General features: G+C 47.4%; 1 protein-coding gene across 1 annotated transcript in view; it reads right to left on the minus strand.

Annotated features, from left to right (window-relative positions):
• Positions 1-16,234, minus strand: part of VILL (villin like) — a 51,060-nt gene that overhangs the window by 12,267 nt on the left and 22,559 nt on the right. Inside the window, exons 6-15 of the mRNA XM_045008034.1 lie at positions 13,524-13,632; positions 11,210-11,320; positions 9,598-9,797; positions 9,401-9,479; positions 7,301-7,399; positions 6,270-6,423; positions 4,544-4,644; positions 3,894-4,031; positions 2,236-2,394; positions 28-207 (exon numbers count right to left, since the gene is read on the minus strand). Of these exons, the coding sequence (XP_044863969.1) occupies positions 28-207; positions 2,236-2,394; positions 3,894-4,031; positions 4,544-4,644; positions 6,270-6,423; positions 7,301-7,399; positions 9,401-9,479; positions 9,598-9,797; positions 11,210-11,320; positions 13,524-13,632 (1,330 nt within the window). The remainder of the gene's footprint in view (positions 1-27; positions 208-2,235; positions 2,395-3,893; positions 4,032-4,543; positions 4,645-6,269; positions 6,424-7,300; positions 7,400-9,400; positions 9,480-9,597; positions 9,798-11,209; positions 11,321-13,523; positions 13,633-16,234) is intronic.

Consider the following 16,234-nt stretch of genomic DNA (forward strand, 5'->3'; position numbering starts at 1 on the left):
CCTTGTGTAAACATTGCGCTCGCTTACCTTCCCACACCACAGGTAGCAGACCTGGCTGGTCGTGAGCAGGAAGACGTCGTTGGAGTTGAGGGAGGAGGCCCGGGCTGGCACCTCGATGGTTTTGGTGTTGATCTCATCAGTGCCTCTCACTTGGAAGAGACGGACCGCGGGCTCGGGCTCGTTATTCTGGGCGCGACTCGTGCCTCCCTACAAAAATCCAGATCGCGTCATGAGGCGTGATGGGCGCGAAAGCCCAGGAGGCCTCTGGCGAGAAGAGCAGACTCAGGCGTCTTCTTGCCCATCAAGCTGCCAGAACGGAGGGATCGAGGGTCCGATACAAAAGCCCACTGGACTCCCTGGGAGCCTCTCCACTCCTTGGCCCAGGCCCCAGATCTCCCACCAGGAGGACAGCCAGCACGCTACACGCCTGCTGCGGGCATTTGCCAGTAATACAGGGGCAGGAATGGGGAAGGCCGAGGAGGGAGTCTCCAGCCGGCCTTGCAGAGCAGGGAGAAGCTGCTCCCTGACTAAGCACCCTGTGCAGCACTTTCTTCAAAGTGAATCTGCTCGTCTTTTCCTTGCCCCCTCCCCTCTTGCTTTCCCTGGCCCTGTGCAGTGGCCACATGAAGGGAATCTTTAATTCACCCTACAATGGCTGCACAGCACTGGGTTGAAAGGGAAGCCAGAGCTAGTGGCTAAGGGCCTGATCTGGGGGTCAGATCTGAGCGGAGGCTGTACGGGGTCAGTATAAGGACCCCAATTGTTCTAGTCTCAGCAATGCCAGTGGCTCTCAACCTTTCCCGACTACTGTACCCCTTGCAGGAGTCTGGTTGGTCTTGCCTACCCCCACATTTCACCTCACTGGCTTCCAAACTCAGACATGAAAATACAAAAGTGTCACAGCCCACTAGTACTGAGAAATCGCCGACGTTCTCATGTTTACCGTATAATTATAAAATAAATCAACTGGAATAGAAATACTGCACTTACATTTCAGCAGACAGTATAGAGAGCAGTATAAACACGCCATTGTCTGCAGGACATTTTAGTTTGTACCCACTTGGCTAGTGCTTTTTATGTCGCCTGTTGTAAAACTAGGCAAATCTCTAGATGAGTTGATGTACCCCTGGAAGATCTCTACGTACCCCTAGTTGAGAACCACCGAGCCACGACACAGACTTGCTGTGTAACCAGGGGCAAGCCGGCTAACGGGCAATGCTCAGTGTTGGCCTAACTCGACGCCAAGCGTTAGGCCGGCACTGAGCAACCTCGGGCTCCCCCCGTGCCTCCATTTCATCTTCATTCGTAACACAGGCCCAGGAGCCCCAAGCAGGCTTAGCTGTAACTAGAGAACCTGTGAAATGGGCTAACACTCCGCAGTCCCGTGACTGGGAGAAGGCTTGCAGGGGATTTTGAGGCTGGATACCGGAAGATGCTGTCGGACAGCATACGAACATCTGCTGTGATTTATGGCATAATGTCTTGTGTTTAATTCCGCAAAGCCTCCGGGGATAGAATTTGAATGCAAGATACTGTACGAAATAATTAGAATCTAGAGATGGAAAAGATCTGAGGGCTTAATCTAGTCCAGGCTAGCCCCGTTCCCTATGAGATATTTACTGGTGCTTTGCTCAGCCTCGTTTGAAACATGCCAGGTGGAGAGGGGAAGCATTGCCCAGCGGTTTTTCAGTTCCCTGCGCTATCACAGACTTCCTGCGTGTGACCTTGGGCAAGTCACTTAACCTCTCTGTGCCTCAGTTGCCCCTCTGCAAAATGAGGATAATAGCCCCGCCCTCCTCCTCGCAGGGAGGTTGTGAGGTTAAATCTATTAACCACTGAGCAGGGCTCAGATATTATCTCAATAAGTTCCGACGACAGAAGTATGGGTTTCCAGCACTTCTGTTTGGGCTGTGTCATAGTCTTCCAAGAGACCTGTCAGGCTATTTCAGTCTGAACAGTGCCATTCCTCCTGGGGCTGCTTCCATCTACCATCCTGAACTGTTCCTCCTCCTTCCCGGTGTAAGCTGTGCCTACGCGGCGTGGTGCTAGGCAAGTTAGAAATTGATCAGGTGGTTGCAGGTTTGGCAAACAGAGGGGGTGTCTTTCAGCTCAGGCAGCAGGGGCTCGTGCACTAAGATCTAGAGGTCCCAGGTCACTGACCACCCACCTAGGGGCGTCAGCGTTACCCTGGTGTTTACGCTCTTCAGCTATTTCTGGAGTCAAAGTTGTTATTACCTCATAAATAATCAGGCTGCCTTTAAAGATGGCAAGGAAGTGCTGAGGCTCCCTGCCCATCGTCACTCGAACCTGCACCGGCTCGTTTCCGTACTTTTTGTCCAGCTCCACGGCGTTGAACGCGCAGGCAGTGATTTCGTCCACGGACGCATGGCGGCCCTAGGATCGAACGAGAGATGCCTGGTATCGCTGTTCAGGAGATGCTAAGCGCATGGAATGTTTCATGGTTACTCTCATAACTATGAAGGGAAGGGTAACAGCCCTCCTGTGTACAATACTATAAAATCCCTCCTGGCCAGAAACACCAAAATCCTTTTACCTGTAAAGGGTTAAGAAGCTCAGGTAACCTGGTTGACACCTGACCCAAAGGACCAATAAGGGGACAAGATACTTTCAAATCTTGGCGCGGGGAAGGCTTGTGTTTGTGCTCTTTGTTTTGGGGGTTGTTCGCTCTTGGGACTAAGAGGGACCAGACATCAATCCAGGCTCTCCAAATCTTTCTGCACAAGTTTCTCATATTTCAAACTTGTAAGTAACAGCCAGGCAAGGCGTGTTAGGTTTATCTTTGTTTTCTCAACTTGTAAATGTTCCTTTTTGATAAGAGGATTTACCTCTGTTTGCTGTAACTGTGAACCTAAGGCTAGAGGGGGTTCCTCTGGGCTCTATGAATCTGATTACCCTGTAACGTTATTTTCCATCCTGATTTTACAGAGATGATTTTTACCTCTCTTTCTTTAATTAAAAGCCTTCTTTTTAAGAACCTGATGAAAGCAGAGATTCCCGTTCCCATGACTCATGCACCGGGGCTGCGAAGAACATCATGAAGTATTGCAAGATTCGCTATCAAATCACGAGAGTCAGCAACACTGCCACTGCGGGTTATGGCAGTGGAGAAAAACCACAGGCCTGAGTCTCCGCTTCCTCGCATCTTGCATCATCAAGTACCCCTCTGCAAAGTGAGGGTGCCTGCAGCCACCTCTGGGGTGGAGCGCGGCAGCCAGCCGCACGCTCTGCATTCACTTGGCGAACAAGCAAAGGGTTACACAAGGTGCGAGGTCCCCCAGGTCTGCCAGATTTAGGAAAAGTGTGCGCACGTTGGGGAATGGGAAATTTTTTGGCCCATCCTTGCTGTTGCTTTCACAAAATGCAGGTCAAGTTCAAGTGAAACCCTCTGCCCCATCTGCCAGAGGAAAATATTTGTAGTCCTCTCAGGCCTGGGACTGTATAGACCATTGCCTGATGGACAGCACGGTGGGGAATGCTATACCTCCACAGGGTAGGGTGTCCCACTCCTTTCCAAACTCTACCAGGCTTTTCAGCAGCCTCTGATTGTCTCAGGGCAGCAGTGTGTTCATGGCTTCCTTTCACACAGCCTCGGCCGGGCTCGCAATCTGAGGAACTGCAGTAGAAGCCAGTGCTGCCACTCGCAGCCTGATTTGATCATACCCTTCAGTGAAACGTGCTAGACCTCCATGTGGAAGGATGCAGAAGGTCCCACCACTGGCTCAAACGGGGTTCGAAAGAGCAAGACAGAGCCAAAGACGCTGGGCTTTCCAAAGAGCGAGTGAGCGTTTGGGGGTTGGGTTAGTTTTGTATTTTCTTCGGTTCTGAGCTTCTATCAATTATATCCAACCCTTTCCTGCTTGCCTTTTACTTACTTGCCACATATAGATAATGTAATGAGTTCTGCCCGATGTCAGGTACGTATAGAGGACCAAGTAACAATCTCCTCCGTAGAACTGCCCGTAAGTCCTGGGATCCACTGGTTGCATGTGCAGATCCTCAATCCTCCACACCTGCATAGAAACCGGCTGGTCAGAAAGGTGGATTTTGCGTGTGCAAATGTGAGCGTGTGTAAATATACCCAAGCCACTTCTTCAGGGGCCCACTGAAGTTCAGGCCTGTAGGCTGTATATCAAATGCCCACTTCACCGCTATGTTACTCCAGTTTTGGCCGTGTGAGTCCACCAATTTCCTCAGCCCATTCTATCAGCACGTTCTTGGCTGCTAACAACGCGCAGTGCCTTACCTGAGCTAGACAAACAAACCTGCTGACTCCTTTGCATCACTGATCAAAAGACCATAGTGTAAGATGTCCCCCTTCCCCTAAAAGAATATCTGGGGGAGAGGGGATTTATAATAGCTCTTCTGAATAGTCACAGCGTTCTGGGAGTTCATTCTGGCTGCAGCCACACTGCCTTAGGGCAGATCTGCACAGCAGCTGTATGCAAAAATGGCAGAGGCTTGGAAATATGCCAAGGACTGCAACCCACGTAAGAGAAAAATGATTTGGAAAGTGATTGCTCACCTCAACTTTCCCGGAGGCATCATCTGCCATTCTCTGTTCTGCAGCTAGCTCTGGTCTGGCATGTAACTGAGAGACATCAAATTTCACTTGCTCCACCTTGGCTGTACACATAAGCAGAATACATGTTAACCAAACCATATGAACATACAGTTTAAATACTGTACTGTGCCCCATATTTACACGCAATTATAACATACATGAGAAAAATCCTGGCTTGTAATGATCTGAAAACCATCATATCACAAGTAAGTAGATACAACAAATCCTGCATGTTGACAGGAGTTAGACTAGAAGACCCTTGTGGTCCCTTCTAAACCTATGGTTCTATGATTCAAAGTACACGTCTATTGTTGATGGAGCTTGGGGGTTCTATTGTTGACTTCCTAAGAGGCCAATAATAGAATTACGGACCAATATTACTCAATCACACTGTATATTCAGAAAGTACACCCTGATTGGCTCCAATGAGTTCCATTCAAAGTATCATTCACCTCCCATACAAACAATTCATGATAATTTCCTCCTTTTAAATGTTATTTTCAAAAGGAAAAATGGTTAAATTTCTGGAGGTAATGACGGTGGGGGGAGGGAGAGAGATGGACAACGATGAAGACATTCAATATCTATGTAACTACAGATATTCACTTCACGTTTCTGTCAACATCCAGGCCTGTTGTCCATCAGCTCACAGTTTCCCTTTTGGAACAATACACTAACACTCACCTCAGCAAAAGCCAGTGAGCCAAATTCTGCTCACGCTTATACTAGTGTAAATCCAGAACAAGCCCATTAACTTCAGTGGAGTCAAAGATTTATGCCAGTATAAATGAAAGCAGATTTTCATCTAAAATCTGCTTATTAGATTCATAGTTACTGATTTCTGAAGTTAAAAGGGTTTTTTTTGGTAAATATTTGTGATTCGTTTCCTAACTGATTTCTTGATTGCCACAATTTACATTTGACGTAGCTGATGGTTTCGCTATTTTATTATGTAAGCATACAGTATCAGCAATTTTTGTTATTGCTAAATTGCTGAATCCTTTGTATTTTACCAAAGAAGATGGAAGATACGTAGTTATGGAAGAATGGGCAAACAGGCTTTAAAGATACTGAAGGTTTGAAACAATCAGTGTAAAAGATATTCTTCAGGCATCATTTTTCATAAGGAAAGCAGACAGAACTCAAAATCAATGCCAATAACGCACGCTAAAGATCAGCCACTGCTGGCTTGGAGGATTCACAGATTCCAAGGCCAGAAGGGACCATTGTGAGCATCTGGTCTGGCCTCCTCTATAACGCAGGCCAGAGTCCTTCCCGAAAATAATTCCCAGAGCATCTCTTTCAAAAACATCCAATCTTGATTCTAAAATGATCAGTGATGGAGAAGCCACCATGACCCTACGTAAATTATTTCAATGGTTAATTACCCTCGCTGTTAAAAACTTACTCATTTCCAGTCTGAATTTCACTAACTACAACTTCCAGCTGTTGGATCACGATAGACCTTTCTCTGCTAGATTGATGAGCTCAGTATCAAATATTTGTTCCCCATGTAGGTACTTATTGACTGTAATAACGTCATCCCTCACCCTTCTCTTTGTTAAGCTAAATAGATTGAGCTCTGGGAGTCTATAGCTATAAGGCAGCTTTTCTAATCCTTTAATTATTTTTATGGCTCTTCTCTGAACCCGCTCCAATTTATCAGCATCATTCCTGATGATCTCACCAATCTTGCCAGTTGTGTAGACTTTGCCAAGGCCTTGAGTTTCCTCCTTTTCTGTCCACCTTTTGAAGAGCTGTTTAAACATTGCCGACTCTGCGCCGTCATTCACCACTTCCACGTTGGTTGTAGCAGAATAACCCTTGGCTTGGATAAAACCCTACGGGCGGATTCCAAAAGGACGTCATTTAGCTTATACCAATCTCTGTACAGAAGTACAACTGGACTGAACATTGCCTGGGCCTACACCAACCCCACTATCCAAATACCCCCAAAACCCTTAAGAGCTTGGGAATGTGAATCCCTGAGCTGGACCTACATTTTGTAACTGGCCTTTATAATACAAGCCTGTGCCAAAAATCCAGCTCTAGATACCCACACACTCTGAGATGTACAATATCCCAGGGCTGACCGGGGCAGCATGGGCCCATGTCTGGTTAGGAATGGCCCCCCCTTTCTTCCTGCTTCATAGACATATAGAGCTCCTGATGAGAGGAAGAATGATCCAGTGGTTTGGGTGTCAGCCTGGGGCTTGGTAGACCGAGGTTCAATTCTTTGCCCTACTACGGATTTCCTGGGTGAGTCACCGAGCCTCTCTGTGCTGCAGTTCCTCATGTACGAACTTGGGTGAAAACTACAAACTGCCTTGCCATCAGTAGGATTTCACTTCAAGTTAGCGAATACACCGTCTTCCCCAGTGAAGCCAAAGCCCTAAGCCCCACAGGCTACTTTGAAAATGTCAACTACAAATTCCCATTTAAGGCCTATTCCAAAACCCACTGAAGTCAATGGAAAGACTCTTCGTGGACTGGGCTCTTAGGCACCTAAATAAGTGGCCTCATCCCCCCACAGCTCCCATTTAATTCATCCAAGCATGACAATGTTGGTTTAAGTCCATTATTACTATATTGTCTTCAGTTAATATGCGCGAAAACAGGCCAGCTCCCATCAATCAATGCTCCATTGTAATGGTCAGCAACGTCCAGGATAGTTCTTAGCTACTTCCTCTAGCAGATTGTTTTAAATACAGGACTCACCACAGCTCGGCTGAATGCTGCTTTCTTTTCCTCCTTGCTGGAGTCTTTTCCTCTCCAAACATAGATCTTAAAACCACCTTGGTCTAAAATGTGACAGTCCTGAAGTGAAGCAAAGGAAACAGATAGATCAAAAATCCTGCTGGGGCCAGGTTTCTCCCCTTATCCAAAGTGTCACCTGCATTCATGTCTAGACTAGAAAATGTTGTGCCCCTTTTCCAGCAGTGGTTCAGGTGCACGGTTGCTAGCAGCAGCGAAAGAGCTAGTATAGCCAGCTGCACTATTCCTGGAAAATGGGTACAATGTTTTCTGCACTAGACCCAACTCAAATGGTTCCCTGGAGTATCTGACACTTGTTCCAAACCCAGGAATGAGTCCTTTGCACTTTGCATCAACCAATCCGTCAGTTCCCAAAAGCATGGGGTGAGAGAGACCAGAAATGCAGGCCCTGAAAGTTCAACCCTCAGCCCACCGTGCTAGATTAATGAGTGGTATTGATTGCAGAGTACCTGCTGGGAGCTAGAGGAGTACAAAGCAATGCCTGACTTAGACCTGTCTTGCAGCAGTGTAGGTCTGGAGTGACTCCCTGAAGCTAGAGGAGTACACTGGTGTAAAAGCAGTGCAACATCAGAACCAGGCTCCACACACCAGCGCAGGAAGCAGGTACTTGGGGTAGCCAATGTAAAGGGGCAGCAATTCGGGGTCTTTGGCGGCAATTCAGCAGCGGGTCCCTCACTCCCTCTCGGAAGGAAGGATCCGCCGCCGAATTGCCGCCGAAGAATGAAGCGGCGCGATGGAGCTCCTGCCGAAGTGCCGCCGATCGCGGCTTTATCTATTTTTTCTTCTTCGCTTGGGGTGGCAAAAAAGCTGGAGCCGGCGGTGGTGCCAGATAAGAACTAGGCCATGTGACTCTGCCTCAAATCCCTGACAGTCCAACTGCATCCTGGCACCCTACCAGGTAGCCATGACGGCGAACTGAGCTGCTTGTTTTTAAAGGAAAAGAGAAACAACCCAGAAGAAAGCAGAACCTTTTCATTAGTGCTTAATTTGTGCCACGGCTTGTCAGGGCTGAGCCCCGCACCCCTAGGCAGCAGTTCATAGCCCCGGCACCTCTGGGCCTGGCAGTTCATAGCCCCGGCACCCCTGGGCCTGGCAGTTCATAGCCCCGGCACCTCTGGGCCTGGCAGTTCATAGCCCCGGCACCTCTGGGCCTGGCAGTTCATAGCCCCGGCACCTCTGGGCCTGGCAGTTCATAGCCCCGGCACCTCTGGGCCTGGCAGTTCATAGCCCCGGCACCTCTGGGCCTGGCAGTTCATAGCCCCGGCACCTCTGGGCTTGCTGCATCAGTTATGAAAGTAAAAAATTGCTTGAGCCCCGGCACCTCTTTCATTACAAATTAAGCACTATTTATCATTTCTACTCAGAGGTGATATGTGCACTAATCCACCCTCGATAACACCTTACGCTTCTACTGCTAGAAACAGAGGGAGGGAGGGAGGGAGGGAGGCGAGAACCCTGGTTAGTCAGAGGGGTTGGTGGCAGCTGACAGACAAATTGGTTTCCCTCATGGTAAGCCCTACATCTTGCAGGCTGGTTTGTTTGAAGAAATTAGTGGGGACAAATTCACTATCATGTTTTAGCCAGATCCTCCCTCATGTATACAAACATGAGCTATTAACCATCTCTGTTCTGACAGCACCTTGAGACACTTGACTGTTCCTTTAGTGACTGCCAAGGTCACGTGTCCTTGGGCTGTGAGGGCGGGCAGGTCACCTTCTCTCATAGCAGCTTCAATCCACCTTCACCCATCAACCACCAAAAGCAGCCCTCAGACCACCGGTGGTTCCCTTTAGAAAGGCACCTAATAGTTTGAGATATGGAAGGTCTTTAAGGCCCAGAGCCTCAAAGGTAGTTAGGCTCTTAACTGCCATACTCTGCCGTCGTTATTATTTGTTTGATCATTTCACTTACAGGCCTTAAGCAAGGACTCAGGTATCACTGTGCAGGTGCTGTGCAGGCAGAGGACAAGAAGTGACAGTTCTCATCACAAAGAGCTTCCAATCTCAGCATCCGCCCCCCCACCCCCATTTCCCCGCACCTCACCTCGTGCTGGAGGAGATCTTGTGTGAGGGGCCGAGTGGCTATCTCCTGCACCACCAAGTTGTCGTCCTTTTCGTAGACACTAGAGGAGGCAATGGGCAGAGAAAGATTCACAGGGGGCTGGGGGAGAAGGGACTCGCCTCTTGGGGGACACACACTCATTCCCAGGGCTTGGGTTTGGAGGACTAGCCCAGACTTACTGGTAGAGCCGGACGTTTGCTTTCTGCAGCTCATCGGCTTTCTCATCGGGCGTGGCGGCCCCGAGCGCCCCACGTCTCTCCCCGAGCACTGTTTTCATGATCTGCATGAGGTCCGGCGAGTCCTTCTCATTGTCAATGATGCCAATCTGGGCACGGCCGCCTCTCTCGTCATCCCTGATGCTACGAGCCAGAGCCAGTCCCTGTAAGAGAGAAGTCCTGATTTAGCCAATGAAAAGACTCGCCTTTCACCTCTGGAGGTGCCGGGTCAGGACTGACTTTCAGTGCTCACACAGGACATTTCAGTCCAATTTATTATCTTGGTCAATGCAGTCTGGCGGGGCAACCCGGCCCATAGAGGAGAATGGGGGCACGAGGCACCCAAATTACAACTCCCATGATGCACCATGGCAGTGTTTCCAAATTGAAATGTTTCGGTTTTTAACCAAATCTTTACATTCTCTGTAGAAAGACATTTTTTTGTGAAAAAAGCTATTGAGTTGAAAACCCAATTTTCCATTGAAAAACAGTTTAGACAGAACGTTTTCAAGCAGCCTTGGAATTCTAGCATCAAAGGAAATCTGGACATCATCTCTCACTGCAAACCCTCCTCCTGCTGCCACATTTCTCATGCCTGGAAATCTGCCCTACAGTCCCTTCTGTCCCATTGCTTCTGGGGGCACCTGCCTCCTTTCCACCTCTGCTGAAAACATCAGCTGCTCGCCTTATCCTGGCCATGCTGCTACCTTCTCCGTGGTGTCCCCAAGGTCCAGCTCTCCGGGTGCCACAACATGCAGAAAGATGCCGCCTGCCTTTTCATACATATAAAGGGGTGCCATGAGTTCACCCACAACTTCAGGCACCTCCTCTATGCTCCCAGAACCTGGTTCATAATTGCCCTCCTGGTTTTTGATGGCCTTCCATGGCATTGGCCCTGACAACCACAGAGAGGACAAGTGTGTGGTCCAGGATGCCGGATGGGAACTCAGGAATAGAACCTAGTCCTCCCTAACACTGCCATGGTCCTGCAGGATGATCATGGCCATGTCACATCACCGCTCTGTGCCTCAGTTTCCCCATCTGTAAAATGGCGATAATGATACCTTTGTAAAATATTTTGAGATCTATGGAGGAAAGCTGATACACAAGAGCTTGGTATTCTTATTTCTACTTCTGCTTTTCTTCTGCTACTTTTTCTTCTGTCACTTTGCACTAGTCCACATTACCTTTTTTTAAAACAAATTTCCCCACCCTTGAGATCTCTAGTGTACATAAAGTTCCTGATGTTTTAAGCACTAGGTCACATACACCTAAATGATGTATAGAGAGGCTAAGGGATTTGCCCAAGGCCACTCAGAGAATCTGCAGCAGAGCCAGGAACTGAACCTACATCCCCTGAACCTGTCCCATGCTATAACTGCAACATGATTCTTCCTCTCCTGTAGCAGTCGGTAATGGGAATATAGCCCTCTGATAGGGTTTTAACTACTCATCAGTATCACTCATTTTGTGCTGGGGAGGCTGCTATTTTGCAATCATCATCGGTCATATTTCTCTTCATTTTTCAGGCTTTCAAAATGCCCCAAATAAATCCAACGGCATTTTCCGCACTGACCCTGGATTTCTCTGCAATGTTGCAGTCGGGACCATTCCACTGGATCAGCACTTTCCCCAGGTCCAACAGAAACACATCCCCCTTATTGAAGCTGTCCCATGAAAGCTCCACCTGTCACGAGATAACGAAACAGTGCGTGTTACAGGGCAACAATGATCATCAAGGAAAACCGGCTTCTGGGGAAGGAACAACACTCTGATATTAACAACATGTTTATTTTTCTCTGCAAAATCATTAAACTATCCATAACACGATCAGGGATTTATCATTTATTATCCTGTTTGAATGGATAGGAACACCAGGCATTTTTTTAAATTCAAAGAAGAATATGTGTGCACGCCGGGTGCAGATCTCCTTGTTCTTCTTTTAAAACTTCTAGTTTTCTGGTAACAGCAATAACCTCTGTGCAGGACATTGCATAGGAATAAATGATTGGCTGGGTCTACCGGCCAACAGCTTAGAATCATAGAAGATTAGAGTTGGAAGAGACCTCAGGAGGTCATCTAGTCCAACCCTCATGCTCAAAGCAGGACCAACCCCAACTAAATCATCCCAGCCAGGGCTTTGTCAAGCCGGGCCTTAAAAACCTCTAAGGATGGAGATTTCACCACCTCTCTAGGTAACCCATTCCAGTGCTTCATCACCCTCCTAGTGAAATAGTTTTTCCTAATATCCAACCTAAACCTCCCCCATTGCAACTTGAGATCATTACTCCTTGTTCTGTCATCTGCCACCATTGAGAACAGCCTAGTTCCATCCTCTTTGGAACCCCCCTTCAGGTAGTTGAAGGCTGCTATCAAATCCCCCCTCACTCTTCTCTTCTGCAGACTAAATAAGCCCAGTTCCCTCAGCCTCTCCTTGTAAATCATGTGCCCCAGCCCCCTAATCATTTTTGTTGCTTTCCACTGGACTCTCTCCAACTTTTCCGCAATACTCCAGATGTGGCCTCACCAGTGCTGAATAGAGAGGAATAATCTCTTCCCTCGATCTGCTGGCAATGCTCCTACTAATGCAGCCCAATATGCCATTAGCCTTCTTGCCAGCAAGGGCAAACTGTTGACTCATATCCGGCTTCTCTCTCTTTCTCTCTCGGATAGCAAAACCCACTGTGAGTTACTGAATGTTGTTTATTCTGTAAGGCAGGGATTTTCAAACAGTGATGAACAATCAGTTGAGAAGAGTTGATCGGAAAATGGATTCCCCCACCAGCACCCATGGAAAAGTTTCAGGACTAAGAGAAAGAGCACAGTCCCTGCCCCCAGGTGCTTACAACGGTGATGAGTAATAATGCTGGTGCTTGAAAGAGATGCTTTATATTCAGTGCTGCAGTCCCAGCTGCCTCTGCATAACAGAGCATGGGGCTTCTAGCACCCCTCCCCTAGGTCCCTGTCTGGGAGGCTCATCTATTTAAGGGTATCACATATGCAAGCCAAGGTCTCGATCCTGCATAAAGCAGGGTCGGAAGCTCTGCGTGTACTGTGTGAGTTGGCACTGATGAAGCCAACGAGACTCCCAGCACAGCATAAGGGTAAGCATGTGTGCAGGTCTCCGAAGGATCGGGGACTAATATTAGCGCTGAGTGGGGGAGGGAAGGGACATCCGGGGTTACAGCAATGCAGCGGTGCGGCGATTAGACATGTGCGTGTCTTGGCTATCCAAGGTGGTCTTAAAAATACAATCATATTATTGAATAATGTGTTAATCAGATATAATTATACATGATATCATCATATGTAATAATTATGATTACAACCACCTGCAGCAGGCCCTAGGGAAATGCATATAAAAACCGGAACCATTTTTTCACCAGCTTCAGACAACAAGGCTGCTACAAAATCAAGTTCATAGGTGGCTCAGTTTTAATTGTGTAAGAAATCCATGACTTCAGCTAGAAGGATTGCAAGTCTGATTCGGCTTCCACTTATACCAGTGTCACTCCGTTGTCTTCAACACTGAGTGACACTGGTGTAAAGAAGACGAGAATCAGGCTCTGTGTTTGCAGCCATTGCTCAGAGGGCTTGATTTGGATCTCACACTGGTGTAAGGCGCAAGTCCACTGAAATCTATGGCCCAGATGGTCAACTGGTTCAAACTGATGTAGCACCATTGGCTTCTTTGGAATCAGGGTGATTTACACCAGTTGGGGATTTGGTCCTATTGAGTTACATGGGTATAAAACCGAAGTGAGGTCAGAATCTGACCCAGATTTTCTCCCACCGGAAAGCCATATGGTATGCCAGACCATTAACCGACAGCATTGCTGTTATGAAATTCACAATGAGTGACTAATAGAATCAAGCGCTTCTGCCCTTACCTCTGTGGCTGACACATGCTTCTTCCCCTTGACATGAAGGAGGCGTCTGATGTTGTACATATTGGTCTCCACATGCTTGAATCCTGAAGCGACGCCTCCCTTCTTGTAGCTGTTGCATAACAGGGAATCAAGGGTTAAAGTTAGAGCAGGTAAGAAAATGAGGGTTATTTCCAAGAAAATGTCAAGTTTTTAGCAAAAAAAAAAATCAAAATCCGAAATATCCATAAGTTTGTATTTGAAAATGCTGCCACAGTGCTTCAGGGGAGTTGTAGTTTGTGCTCCTCATGCTCCCATTCTCCTCAACAGGCCAGGTTCTCTGGTCAGATTACATCTCCCATGATGCACCATGATCATCCCTCTTGCATCATAGGCCTCACGTGGCTGTGGTGCATCATGGGAGGTGGAGTCCATATGGCAAACCTGGCCCATAGAGGAGAATGGGATTGTGACCACTTGAAGTGTCTCTCCCATTAGGCACTGCAGAGGCATTTCAGAATTGAAATATTTCAGTTCCCAGGTGCAGTTTTTTCATGAAAAAGCAAAAATTTTCCCCCAAAGCTTTTTGAAAATAGAAACCATTGTATTGAAAAATCTAATCTTCCATTGAAAAACAGTTTTGATGGAAAAATTTTGACCATTCCTAATTAAAACAACATTCTGCAGGGACTCAGGATGTCGCCCTGCTCTCCGAGGTAAGCTATTTGTGCTTGTGCTGTGGGACACGTGGATCACAATGTTTGACTGCAGGTCCTACTGTGACCCAAGAACCACTGAATGCTAAGGGCATATAGGATCCCCTGGTTTTCACTAGAAGAATGTCATGTAAGGTTTCCAGTTAAACCCTGTGTCACACTGGTCATCATAACCATTGTGAGATGTATGTATGGACGTTGGGTAAGCAGTTACGTATATATACTGATAATTATGTACTTAAAGTCTGTGACAAACGGACTGGTCACCAAAAAGGGAAAAAGCAGTTGGCGTTTTTTCAGGCAAGAGATGTTTCTCTGTCTGTTTACATGTAAATTAAATATTGTGCAGTTCACATCCATTTACAGTCTGAGCAAAATTCTAATCAATAGATTACAGAGGTTGCAGGAAAAAACAAACCCAGCCGGGGTTTATCCTGTTTTGAAGAAAGACAATGAACTTTTGAAACTCCATCTGGGGATGCAGATGAACCCTCCCCTCTCCAGTTATTCCTTCAACCAGTGATGACAAGCAAACGTGATCTTATGAGAAAGCACCTCAGTAAAACTGGTTGAAAATGCTGGGGAAAGGAATTAGGGGAAGCTACCCTGTAAGAGACAGGGATGTCTTTTGAGTTCACTTTAGGCTCTGGAAAGCGTGTTATGAGTTTTTTCTAGGCAACCAATATTCTTACTTTCTACCACTTGAATCTCTGTTCTTTGAAAAGTTTATCAATATATATAGAGCTGTGTGTTAAGTAAATGGTGATGCTGAGTTGAATCTTGCAAGCTGGGCAGGAATGGTGTCTCTAGCCTCTGTTTGCCAGAAGCTGGGAATGGGCAACAGAGATGGATCACTTGATGATTCCCTGTTCTGTTCATTCCCTCTGGGGCACCCAGCACTGGCCACTGTCAGAAGACAGGACACTGGGCTAGATGGACCTTTGGTCTGACCCAGTAGGCCCATTCTTATGTTCTTATATGTACTATTCCTCTAGGAGTAGCAAATCTGAGACTTCTATGAGTGCTCCATGGAACAGGGGCTGAGCACTCCAGCAGGACACTCAGACGACTTGGAGGTTGGTGTGTGCCTACCACTAACCTGTACTGAGAGAGAGAGGCCTGGAGGGAAGTCTTGTGTTGCCAGAAACTAGTGGATTCAGGTTGCTGATACACACCAACTGCCGGATGCTGGGACTGGACGACAGACGATGGATCACTTGATAACTGCCCTGTTCTGTTCATTCTCTTTGAAGCATCTGGCATTGGCCATTGTCGGAAGACAGGCTATTGGGCTAGGTGGACCATTGGTCTGACCCAGTATGGCCGTTCTTATTTTATTGTTGACTGCTTCTCGCTTCTTCTTCTTAGCATATGCGCAATGTGCCTCAGTTGGCATGTGACCAGGATTCATCACCGAATTTGGTCCGCTGGTTGAACCATTAGCTTCCCTGGCTCAGGCCAGGTACTGTGGGGAGTGCGACTTGAACGCTGATCCACGCTCCCCGGGCAGGTGGTAGCGAGGTGTCTTGTGACACTGGGGTACCCTTGCCCCACACCTTTGTCACAAGGCACAATGTCATTAGTTCCTTCCAACACAACTTGATGATGAAGACACAGACACATCCCAATTCCTGAGCTGTTTTCCTGGCCCGTGGGGTGCACCAGCAAGGAGTGGGATGGGTGGCACCCTGTCACGATCACCATGCATTTTGCACAATCTAACACCTCACATGCACGTATCAGGCCTTGCGCTAAGTCTCAGCAATGTGCATGCCTGGGCTAGAAAGAAAAAAGATGTAGCTTGGGGGTTTTATAATAGTTCTAGCCCAGTTGGTAACACACCAGTAACATAATATTTCAACTTGGTCCACAAATTTAATAATGGTTAATAAAATGGGTGCAAAATGCTATCAGCAATGTGAGGGGGGATTCAGATTTCATAGCATTTTAGCCCGGCTTTGCACAGGTGAATAACTACACAAGGTATGAGGCAGTCTCGGAGAGAAAGGCTGGTCCAGT

This window comes from Mauremys mutica, chromosome 2 (assembly GCF_020497125.1).
Source record: "Mauremys mutica isolate MM-2020 ecotype Southern chromosome 2, ASM2049712v1, whole genome shotgun sequence".
Lineage (NCBI taxonomy): Eukaryota > Metazoa > Chordata > Testudines > Geoemydidae > Mauremys > Mauremys mutica.